The 12825-nt window shown below is 42.4% G+C and overlaps 1 protein-coding gene across 1 annotated transcript in view; it reads right to left on the bottom strand.

Annotated features, from left to right (window-relative positions):
• The window catches only part of MYO3B (myosin IIIB), a 491163-nt gene that overhangs the window by 124461 nt on the left and 353877 nt on the right, over positions 1–12825 (bottom strand). The window contains exons 29-30 of the mRNA XM_037741885.1: positions 5212–5313; positions 658–760 (exon numbers count right to left, since the gene is read on the bottom strand). Coding sequence (XP_037597813.1) covers positions 658–760; positions 5212–5313 — 205 coding nt within the window. The remainder of the gene's footprint in view (positions 1–657; positions 761–5211; positions 5314–12825) is intronic.

Here is a 12825-nt window from a genome sequence, read left to right as displayed (position 1 = left end):
AACACAAACCTTAAAATTTATTTCTTCTAATGAACATTAGAACTATTGGGAACTTTGGGAACTATAAATTTATAAACACATCTATTTATTTATTTTTTTTTGAGATGGAATGTTGCTCTTGTTGCCCAGGCTGGAGTGCAATGGCGCAATCTCAGCTCACTGCAACCTCTGCCTCCCAGGGTCAAGTGATTCTTCTGCCTCAGCCTCCTGAGTAGCTGGGATTACAGGCATGTGCCACCATGCCCAGCTAATTTTGTATTTTTTAGTAGAGACGGGTTTCTGCTTATTGGTCAGGCTGGTCTCAAACTCCTGACCTTAGGCGATCCACCAGCCTCAGCCTCCCAAAGTGCTGGGAATACAGGCGTGAGCCACCATGCCTGGCCTGGGGAGGATGTTTAACCTAATAAGGCTAAGTATAGCTTTAATCATGAAGAGAACCCAAAAAGTAGGGTTGTGTTCAGGTTGATCTGCAGAATAAAGACTTTGCCCATGACATGGGAGAATGTGATGGAAACACTTTTTGGTTCCACACTCTGCAGCTCACTAAAATATCATAATGGTAAAAATATGTCTGTTTCATTATCCTCTATCATTTCATTAGCCACTGGAATGGAGCACCTGAGTTTACAACAGGGAACTCTTACAGATAAGACTCACCCATTTTTCTCTGTGACAGCAGGAGACTTGCTTGACGTCTGTGCATGGCCACTGTTGAATTCTGTTTGTGGATAGCATCTATGATCTGCAGAGCCCTGGGGAACTGAGAGAAAAGAAAGGAGGGCTAAGAATATGTTCAGAAGTAGGCAGGGTTAGGTTTTGGTGCCCATCTCTCCCTTCCCTCATACCATTCCCTGACTTTCTATAGCCTTTTTCTAGAATATGTCGTTAAAATTTAGCTGTTCTAGGATTCCAGTTCTCGTTCCGTGCTTGGTCCCAGCCAGCAAACTGTCTTCATGCTTATAGGAAAACAAGCTACCTCTTTCTGGCAATAGATATAACAGATTAGAGGCTCCAAGTGATGTGGCTCCCAGTAGAAGCAGTAAACAATAGCTGGAACAACACTGTGCTAGCCAGAGTCAGCAGACCAGCTTCCCGTCCTGGCTAGGCTGCCTGCTGATGTGGATAGTAAGTCAAGAAAAAAATGTGATGATGTGAGTAGGATTAACTGTACACAGGGAATCATCCCAGGAGTAATCCATTTCCACATTTTGATTGAGGACAGTTTATTGATGAGCTTCTCAAGAATGAGGGTAACGAATACAATTCTTTCTTCCAGTGACCAAGGCTACTCAATCATGGCCTTCTTTTCCATTGAACTTTAATTCAACCTCAAGTTCCTTCTTAACACTTCACATCAGTGGTTGTCAAAGTTGGCAGCGTGGACTCCCAACAAGGAGCATCAACATCACCCGGAAACTTATTAGAAATGAACGTTCTTGGGCCCAACTTCAGACTTTGTGAATCAGAGACTCTACAGTTAGGGTCTGGCAATCTGCGTTTTTACCAAGCTCTCCAGATGACCTTGACCCATGTTAAATTTTGAGAGACACTGCTTCCAGATCAGTAAGTCTTAATCCTGGCTGTACATTTAAAACACCCAGAAAGATTTTAAACATGCCTAGGAGCAGCCCCTAGAGATTCTGATATTGATCTGGGATGGGAGCTGCCATCAATTATTAAAAGCTCCCTAGACAATTTTAATATGTTGCCAAGGCTGAGAACCACTGTCCCAAGTAGTCACTACCAATCAATTAGGGTTGGAAGGAGACTGCACACTTATTTGCCACCCTTATTTTAGATAGCCTAGAACCATCCAAACTGAAATATAGCCAACAAAGATAATCTATAAATTTAGGAATTGTGACTTATTATGGAAGATGAATACCTGGTTGATGTTATAATGACAGAATACATGATAGAAATGGAGTGTAGAAAAATAAATACAAAATATAGAAATCACTTGTTTTTGTGTTGTCTGTTCTGGAAAGAACATGTGCTGATTTTAAATTGTTAGTTTGGTTCCTTAGCATAAATATTTCTTGTGTAGAATAAATGCAATTCTTTGAGCTAAGGTGGTGGATAAAAACATCTGTTGTTGTTGTTATTATTAATATTGCTATAAACACCAAAAGGATAAAAATTTAAGTGAGACATTAATAAATTTTCATTTTTACACACACACACACACACACACACACACACACACACACACACACACACAAAATATTATGGCCAAACAGTGTAACAACAATATTGAAAGAAGAAAAAAATAGAAATCAAGAAAAACAGCCACAGTCTGTTAGAATTTCATTAGCTAATTCCCTCCCCTCCCCCCATTGCCTTTTCGTGGTTGATAAAATCCTTCAGTTAGAGCGCCAGGCAGGTTTTCCCGTCTTGGAGATTCTAAACCACTATTCGGCCCACACTCGCTTGTAATACTGTGATAAGCAACATAAAAGCAATAACTGACATAAAAAGAAAAAAGGGAACCCACTTCAGGGATACAAACATCTTTTTGTTTCCCTGTTAAGAAGGAAAAATCACCACAAATAATTTTTAATCTTGTTCTCTGGCCCAGCTCGGCAGCACCAAGAGCTACCACTGATCAAAGTCCAAATGATATTGCTCCTGTGGAAAGCTCAGATTGCAAGCTTTTGTCTGTACCTATTTTGAGACCCTCAGTCTAAAAAAATAATAAGGAGCAACAGCAATCCAAAGAAGAAAAAAGCTCAAAGAGATATGGAAAAAAACCCATAAAATCTCTTTTGGTTTGGGACTCTCCTTATGAAGGTGCCGTGTCCAAGACCAGAATGACAGGAAGCAACATCTTTACCTTGTTCAGCAAATGCTCACAGCTCCTTTGCTGGAGTTTCCATAGAATTTCTGTCCATGTAATTGAAGTGAAAACTTATTCCATGTTTCTTATTAATTTACACTTCAGTCATCAAAATATTGATTTTTAAGAGTTATTTGAAGTATACAACCAGAAACTTACAGAATATTCTGAATAAAGCTTAGAGGGAATCTGCTCCTCTATCCCCTAGCTTTGCTGAAGAGCAGGGAGAAGGATTTGGGCCAAACTAAAGAGATAAATAAGATGATCAAACATTGAGTTCAAAGAAGCATCCAAAATTGTCACATACTTTTCAGTATGATCTGGTGGCAGTTGGAATCACCTGCCTTCTCTCTGGCAAATGACTTGCTGAACAAGGAGATTGGAGAAACGGAGATATGAAAGAGAAATAAGATGACTCCTTTTAAGTGTATGAATAGGTTGAGTTAAAGGACTTAGACCAGTGGCATGGCTTGAAAAATAAAGTTATGAACTTGAATAGCAGAAATATTCCTAAAATGCCATACTTGGGGAACGTGCAGTTATGACAATTGAAGCTTTTCTAGAGATGGGTCACCTTTCATCAGGGAGGGTCCCTAAGTGTTTCTGGTTTCATGAATTAAAGGAGCACTTGGAATAGAGTTCCGGAGGAACTAAATCCTTCCAAAATCTGAGTTCTATGAGCCATTCGTATGTTTCAAGGGGACATATTAGTCAAGTCTTTACCAGACTGTTTTGAAGTAAGATGGAAAAGCATTTGACTGCCAGGAAAAAAAAAAAAAAAACCCAAAAAACAGAACACCATTAGCAGGTGTTGAAAATGCCTTTGGGACCACTTAGTCAGAAATATAAATGTGTGAAGTATCAGGCAAAGAAGCTGGGGAATCAGGAGATTTGTGATGAACCAGAGAATTCATACCCCACTTAAAGACATTCAGGTTGAATTTTTTTTAAAAAAAGCAGTGTGCCTGGCCAAACATAACACATCTTTGGAAGACCTCCTATTTGTGACTTCCTATACTGGAGGATCTCCTATTTGTGTCTTCTAGGGGGAAACAGTGGTCTGCACCCTAGGTCAGTAACAACCAGATACCCTTCTTTTGAAAATGAAAACGCTCTCATTGTCTCCATCCCCAAGTCTCCTCTAGTTCATGAAACACTGACTGACGCTCTCCTGGACCCTGCTACTTCTCTTTTTCTCCTACTCCCTAACCTCCTTGCCCCCAGGTAAAGTTCCAGCTCTGTATTTGCTGGAAACAGGCTGAGAGATTCCAAAGGAGTCTGAAGTAAGTACCCAGAGCCTCTCTGCCTACACACTGGGCAGTGGCACTGGGCCTAGCAGATAAACTGTAACTGTAAATTCTACCACAAAATCCTCACTTTCCATCAAATGCAGGTGTTGTCATTAAAGACCATGCTTCAAAAATCATATTCTCTCAAGCGGAAGTCCAGGGACCTTCAAAATTCAAAGGGTGAGACTGCGATATTTTAAAAATGTTTGAAAACCACTGATGTAGTCCAGTTCTCTCATGTGACCATGACTGGAGCTTAGGGATATTAATTGGTGGAGGACTGAGACCAGAAACCCACATTTTGACTTCTTCTCCACAGTACCTCTTCCTTCCATGAATGTTCTCGATCAGTCTGAGATTTACATACCAGGTTCTGGATCATAGAAAGATCTTCCCAACACACTAAACCTTCCTCAGTCTTAAGGTAAATCTCATACAAACATGTCAGAGTATGCCCCAAGAGGATGGGTTATAAGAAGCCACTGGTAAGGATTGCTGCAAGTAGACCAGTGTCCCAGGGAGCATGGAAGGAGGTAGAGGGGCAGCTGCAGAGGAACTGAACTAATCCCTGTCTCTTCTTTTCCCCTCCGTAAAATCACCTTTCAGAGTCCTCTACAAGGTTGGCCTTAAATTTAATTGCTGTCACCTATAGAAAAATGGAGGTCGGGCCCGGTGGTTCACACCTGTAATCCCAGCACTTTGGGAGGCCAAGGGGGGTGGATCACAAGGTCAAGAGATCGAGACCATCCTAGCCAGAATGGTGAAACCCCATCCCTACTAAAAGTACAAAAATTAGCTGGGTGTGGTGGCATGCACCTGTAATCCCAGCAACTTGGGAGGGTGAGGCAGGAGAGTCACTTGAACCCGGGAGGCAGAGGTTGCAGTGAGCAGAGATTATGCCACTGCACTCTAGTCTGGGTGACAGAATGAGACTCCATCTCGAAAAAAAAAAAGAAAAAAGAAAAAAAGGAAAAAGAATGGTGGACAGAAGGTCTATATATAACAGGTGCTCACTTCCAGCTTTGGAACCTTCTCTGGAATGCCCCTGAATTTAGAACACCCATTCCAAACCTCAAATGACTTCACCTTTATGGTCACCAGGCTCATTGCAGTCTTGAACCTCGGCACTTCCCCTGGTGCCCGCTGCGATGGGGGAATGCGGCCCACTGCTTTGGTTTGAAGTGTCCCCTGTGGAATGAAACAAAAGGACTTTCTCAAGGTTATGCTCCCACACCTAGATGAATTACCAAATTGGGTGATTCAAGTTGGCTAGGAAAATCCACACTTTTCTTATGGTTCAAGGCACCAAGGCGATTCATCTCACCTATGGACTTGGTGCTTATTTTTAAGATTTAATACAGTGTAATCCATATTAATACAGTGTAGTTGAAAAAGGGCACAATAGTAAGAAACAGGAGAATTAACTGTTCTGGCTAGATTCTCTACTAGCTGGTGACACTGGGTAATTTGGGGAAACTGTCTCACTGATGATATTAGTCAAATAGGGAAACTCAGTGACAAATAGAAGTCATGAGTGCACCCGGCCAGGACTTTTTGTTGGATCACTGCAGAGCTTTCCTGTTCTTTCAGTTGCCACTACCAGCGATATAAAAAGAAGGGTGAGCTCCTTCCCTGGAAGCTGCTCCTTTTTCTCCTCCACATCTCTGTCTCTTGGGAGTACCCTTCCCTTCCTGCTGTCCTGCAGCCCTGATCACAGACCTTTATTATGCCGTCAGGGAGAAGACAGACTACACACTATATTCGCTTGAGGACTATCACATTGCAGCTTCTCATTGTCTAGTCAGCTTACTTCCTGTTAGATTCTCCAACATCATGTCTCCACCAGGGATTTCCCCAGCTGTCACGTCTCTTCTTCCATTCTCCATGACCTCAAGGTCACGAGGGGATGAAGACGTTCCAATGTCTTTCACCTCAGTTATCTGGATCTCTTGACTTTAGATAGAAACTACACCGGCAGCAGGATTCCATCTCCTCATGGAGGAGATGCTTTTCTGGCAGTCAACCCTAACTCTGTCCCCATCTCATTTTTCCCTGGCCTCTTACCTAGACGTTGTTCTCACTTCCTGTACCTTCCTTCTGGCTTTGGCTATTTCTATTTCTGGCAGCAGTGCTTCCAGATGTGCCATATTAGAATATTTGGTATCTCTGACCTTTCTCCTTTATTTTTGCTCACATGGGATTTTCTTAAATCCTGCCTTTCTCCCTCCTTCTGGTTGCTTCCTCCATCTCGGGCATCACTTTTCCATACCCAGCTTGGTGTCAACCTTGTCTCTCTATTTCTTTCAAGTGGCCAAGTAAACATTTCCAGCTGCCTCAAAGTATATTTAAAAAGACATAAGCCCTTCGTTCAAGAAGCCTGCATTCTAATACAGAAAGTAAGAAAAAGACATTAACAATATGAAACAGGCTGGGCGCGGTGGCTCATGCCTGTAATCCCAGCACTTCGGGAGGCCGAGGCGAGTGGATCATGAGGTCAAGAGATTGAGACCAGCCTGGCCAACATGGTGAAACCCCACCTCTACTGAAAATACAAAAATTAGCTGGGCTAGTCCCAGTTACTTGGGAAGCTGAGGCAGGAGAAGCGCTTGAACCCGGGAGGTGGAGGTTGGGGTGAGCTGAGATCATGTAACTGCACTCTAGCCCAGTGACAGAGCTAGACTCCATCTCAAAAAAAAAAAAAAAAAAAAAGATGAAAGCACCTGAAACTTGTAAGGGAGTGTGTCGGTTTGACTAATGATATCCCCAAATTCATGTCCATTCAGAACCTCAGAATGTAGCCTTAGTTGGAAACAGGGATTTTGCAGATGTAGTTAATTAAAAATGAGGTCATACTGGATTAAGGTGGGTCCTGAAGCCAATGACTGGGTCCTTATAAACAGGCCATATGAAAATACAGAGAGACTCAGGGAGAATGCATATGACAATAGACACTGAGAGTGGAGGGATGGTCTACAAATCAAGGAAGGCCAAGGATTGCCAGGAACCAAGAGAAGACAGGAGAGAGACTCGGAACAGACCCTCTCAGAACCTCCAGTAGATACCAGTGTTGCTGACACCTTGATGGACTTCCAGCCTCCAGAACTGTGACAGAAGAAGTTTCTGTTGTTTTAAGCTCCAGAGTTTGTAGTAATTTGCTATGGCAGCCCTAGGAATCTAATGTTGGGGCTGGGGAGTGGCATGGCAGATGTTAAGGTTTGAAATCAGAAGAAAGAGAAGGAAAAACTCAAGCTGAAAGTTATGTACTTTCAGCTTGATTTGGCTGGGAGGTACAGGAAAAACCTGGGTGGGAAGAAGAGGTAAGAAAAGCTCCATTATTTTTATTTAACAAACATGATCATACATATGGATTATTATGTTCTATGCATTGTTCTCAGCCCTTTACAAACATTAACTCATTTAATCCTCATAGTAACCCTAACAGAGAGCGACTATTTTATTCCCATTTTATACCTGAGGAAATTGAGACGAGGGAAGGTTAAATGACTTGCCCGAAGTCACAGCTGTAGAGGGGCAGAGCCAGGATTCAAACCCAAGCACGAAATTTTGTTCCAAGGTCTGAACTCCTAAATATTACAGGGTGCAGGTCATTTATTTAAACATTTAAAAATCATAATCCCTGTTTCCTTTTGTTCCCCTTTATAAATGGAAGTAAAAAATCAGATCTTTGTACATTCTTTCATGTGCTTGGGCCTCTAATGGTGCCACAGATTTGCCACTGTGGAAAAAGGCTCTGGCCTGGCCTGGCCTGGCATTTAGTGACCCACCCAGAAGACAGATCAAGCACTGTTTCAGCAGAGACACTGTCCTGGTAGATTTCCTGGTTGGTGATCTGGGCTGGGTAGACGTTCCTGCCCTCATAATGGGCCTGGCAAAGGGCACCTACTGTATCTGGCAGAGAAGGCGCATGCAGATGAGGCACAAAAGCCCAGGCTTCCCCTCCTAACTGCTGCTGGCAGACTTCACAAGGAACCAGTGTGGTTTCTGGCTTGGACTGACAGCTGGTCATCAGCCATTTTATCAGAATATAAAGGATAAAGAGGCCAACTTGTGGGAGGTCTGACAGGCAAATGCCACCAAAAGCAGCACCAAGAAAGTTGGATTCTTAAAGAATAGAATCTCATTGACACTTTTTTTTCCCTACAGCCTTATAAAAAATCCTGGCCTCCATCTCTACCACACGAAACAAGTCTAGTAATTTCAGGTCTCTGAAAGCATTTTCCACTTTGATTATCCAGTACTTAATTCCAGTCATTATCCCAGTTAAACTTTGACTGAGTTCAAAGAAAATCTTGCCTGGTAACTGTTTTCCCCAACTTGGAAGCCAAGGAGGGAAGTTTTCCATTATCCTGGAAATCAGTTTCCTGCTTGTCCTGGAACAGCATTGTCTGGGGAATTCCCCTTCCCTCTGATCATCTAGGGACCGTCAATCCGCTCTCGTCTGACTCTCACCAGCTTCAGGTTGGATTTCTTTCTTAAAATTTACGTCCTGCCTGCTTCCGGTGGCTTCAAAGACTGTTTGCTTCTTGTGGCTGTGTTAAGTGGCCCAGTTTTGTACTCCTCTCAAACCTGGGCCAGTGGGGGGGTCAGTTTGATTCCATATAAGACTGTTCCTTTTTGATGGGAAAAAAAATTATGTGGGTACCCCAAAAGAACCTAGCAGAATGTTCTGCACAGACAGGATGTTGAGAGAATGTTTGGAAGGAAGGACAGCAAATAAGGATTAGGAAGTCTGGATTATAGGAGATTTCCTAGCTTCCATCTGTAAAATGAAGCAAGATTCCTAGCCTACTTCTCAGGGTTACTATAATAATTATGGGAAGCAAGGTGAGCGAAAGTACTTTGAACAGACTATAAATTGCTTTGCAAAGTATAAAATAACTCTATCTGTCAGCTCATCAAGAAGAAAATGACTCCCACCTCTAGGATCATTCTGGCTCCTACAGTTCTGGTTTCCGGTGAAGCAAAGTTATTTACTTTCTTATATATTTTACTTAAAAGGAAAATGCTCTAAATATTTGTAGCATTATAATCACCAAGAACTGGAAACAATCCAAATGTCCTTCAGCTGGTAAATGAATAAAATTGTGGCATATCCATACGCTGAAATTCTGCTCAGCAATGAAAATAAATGCACTACTGATAAACACAGCATTCAGATGAATCTCAGAAGCATTATACTAAGTGAAAAAAGCCAGACTAAAAAGTTTCAAATCGTATGACTCCATGTACAGAGTCAAGACTATAGGACAGAAAACCCATTAGTGGTCATCAGGGCTGAGGTGAGTGGGGGTGGACGTCAGGAAGGGCATAAGGAAACTTTTTGGAAATGTTCTTTTTCTTGATTGTGGAGGGGATCCAGTTTTATCGAACTGAATTTTACTGCATGTAAATTACACTTAATAAATTTGACTTTTAAGAAGTTACTAGAATTTTAAAAAATAAGGTCTCCTTTTCTTCAAACTCGATCTATTCCTAGAAAGCAAGATCCAATCTGCTTCTAATCCATCAGGGAGAAACAGTCTGATGGGGAGAGCCCTGCTGTTGATGAGGGACTTTTCACAACCATTTGCATCATTGACCATAGCTGGTTTTGACACTAAGCACTTGGCTCAAAGTCTATGAAATTAGCAGCCCCTAGTTACTTGTACATCTCAACCGTCACAACTTTATTGACGAGAATGGCTACCAGCTGTCACCCTTGCCTCTGCCTCTGCATTCGGTGATTCAGACTTCATGGCCACAGCAAATCAAACCATGATCCTGCTATGGCTCATCGTGTTGAGGTTTGAACTCCTGGCCAAACGGCTGTCGCTCAGCTGTTATTATGCCAATCACCCGTCACTGCAGGTTAAACATGATAGGTACACCAAGATCTTCCAACTCTTCAGACATCTGAAAGGCAACTTGCTTTCCACACCAGAAGGCAACAAATCTGGGAGATATTTAGCTCCTAGATTTTAGAATTTCTGGCTTTACAGAAGCAGGGGGACAAGGGAACTTGCTATCTTTCAGAATGAGCTGAAGAAGAGCCTCAAACTAGTGAGGAGGAAAAATGGTGTCAGGAGCACATCACCTAAGTCTTAATAATTTTGACGTTCCTGAAAATTTATATACACAAATGAATCAAGCTCTCAGCATGAAGGGAGCACAGCTCTTTGCAAAAACAAAAACAAAACCACTTGAAATCTCTCGCATGTTATTGCTGTATTCTAATTTTTCCCTGTCAAATAAACAAGACATAAGACTTGGAAAATTATCTTTTTTATGAAGATTTTACTGTAATCGAATTTGAGATTTGACAGGTCCTATTTTTCTCCAATACTGAAAGAAACTGTTTCATCTTTTTGAAGTTACAGCATTTTGGTTTTGTTTTGTTGAAATGGAGTCTCACTGTCGCCCAGACTTGAGTGCAGTGGCGTGATCTTGACTCACTGCAACCTCCACATCCTGGGTTCAAGCAATCCTCCCCACTCAGCCTCCCAAGTAACTGGGATTACAGGCTGCATTACCATGTCCAGCTAATTTTTGTGTTTTTAGTAGAGACGGGTTTTCGTCATGTTAGCCAGGCTGGTCTCGAACTCATGACCTCAAGTGAGCCAACCACCTCAGCCTCCCAAAGTGCTTGGATTACATGCATGAGCCACTGTGCCTGGCCTGAAGTTACAACGTTCTTATGTCCTCCATAGAAGAGTATTTCAGACTTTTTTTTTTTCAAGTGAATTTCACATTTAGGAACAGAGTACAGAGAGGGAAGTAACATTCCGTTTGGTGAATATGTACCATGTGCCAGGTACTGTGCAGGACGCTCTGCATCTACTTCCTGCTAGCATCTTCACAGCAGTCCTGAGGATGAGGCCTTAATGAGTCCCATTTTACAGCTGAGGAAACTAAGGCTCAGAAGTTAAGTAATTTTCCCCAAACTACATGGCAAATGTTGGCATAGCCATCATTTAAAGTCCATTGTTTGACTCGAAACTCCACATGTTTGGACAGTATATTAGCTCTTTCCAAAGCTTCGACTAGTGCCTTGTGTCCAATGTGCCATATTCAAGATGGAAAGCAATGGCAGGGATGGCCTACTGGAAACAGCACTGAGCAAGGGGTCTGAAGAGGCTCTGACACCAGTGCTCACACTTGCAGAACACCTACGGGGAGACACAACTGATTTAAACTCTCTGTGCTCCTGGTTCATCTGTTAAGGGGTAAAACAAAGCCTGCCTTTTTATTTGCCAGACTCTTTTGCAGAAAAATAGCACGATTATCCTTGCCACAGCCCAGTTAGTTTTCCCTTAAATGTTTCTTTACTATTATGTGGTTACAGTCTAAACAACTAATAAGAGTTATACAATGTGATAACATATTTTATGATTCTACATGAAAATTTTTAGAGACATAGAGTAAAAGCAACTCAAGTGTGTTATTGATTGTAACATTGTTTCATTCGGTGGTGAGGTGGTAAAGATACCTTTTCAGGCACTGCTTCTTTATGGTCAGAGTCTGGAGCTCTAAACAAGGCTCATAATGGAGAAAACTGATTCCAAATTGGAGGCTCTAACCACAGGCGTCCTCTGAAGTTTTAACATCAGGTCCTAGGGGTGCTACTGTTGCACAAAAGTTTCATCTGAAGCATGCTTTTGTGCCATGCCAAACGATATTACATTAGGCACAAGTGGACCTCAAGCTCACGATGACTGCAGCTTCCTCTCTGTGCCGTCAGGTAAACAGTATTCTGCTCCCCGGTTTATTTAATCCTAGCATGGGCAATAATTTTATTCCATAGCAAAGGAGATTCCTGTGCATTCCAAGCTATGCCATGACAAGAATTCTACTGTTTGTGCCAAACAGAGGTTTGGCAGAGCTCATTTCTTGTCAGAAACCTCGAAGCCACAGGCCGTCTTCTGTCCGCAGTAAACCACTTGCTCTAAGCCCTGTCACAACAAAGCATGTTTTCCTAAAGTAAACCACAATGCTTGCCCCCTAAACATTTCCCCCTACAAGATATGTTATGCCTGCAGCTTTCAGAAATCAGCGCTAGGCCGGGCGTGATAACTCACACCTGTAATCCCAGCAATTTAGGAGGCTGAGGCGTGCGGATCACGCCTTGAGGTCAGGAGTTCAAGACCAGCCTGACCAACATGGTGAAACCCTGTCTCTACTAAAAAAAGAGATGGGTGTGGTGGCGCATGCCTGTAATCTCAGCTACCCGAGAGGCTGTGGCAGGAGAATCCCTTGAACCCCGGAGACGGAGGTTGCAGTAAGCAGAGAATGCACCGTTGCACTCCAGCCTGGGTGACAGAGTGAGACTCCATCAAAAGAAAGAAAGAAAAGAAAAGAAAGAAAGAAAGAGAGAGAGAGAGAAAAGAAGGAAAGAAAGAAAGAAAGAGAGAGAGAGAGAAAAGAAGGAAAGAAAGAAAGAAAGAGAGAGAGAGAGAAAAGAAGAAAAGAAAGAAAAGAAAGAAAGAAAGAAAGAGAGAGAGAAAGAAAAGAAAGAAAGAAAAGAAATAAAAAGAAAGAAAGAAAAGAAAGAAAGAAAGAAGAAAGAAAAAGAAAGAAAGAGAAAAGAGCCGGGCGCGGTGGCTCAAGCCTGTAATCCCAGCACTTTGGGAGGCCGAGGCGGGTGGATCACAAGGTCAAGAGATCGAGACCATCCTGGTCAACACGGTGAAACCCCGTCTCTAC

Source organism: Cebus imitator, unplaced genomic scaffold, assembly GCF_001604975.1.
Source record: "Cebus imitator isolate Cc_AM_T3 unplaced genomic scaffold, Cebus_imitator-1.0 Scaffold110, whole genome shotgun sequence".
Taxonomy (NCBI): domain Eukaryota; kingdom Metazoa; phylum Chordata; class Mammalia; order Primates; family Cebidae; genus Cebus; species Cebus imitator.
The sequence above is the reverse complement of the archived record's forward strand: the minus strand, read 5'-3'. Positions and strand labels throughout refer to the sequence as shown.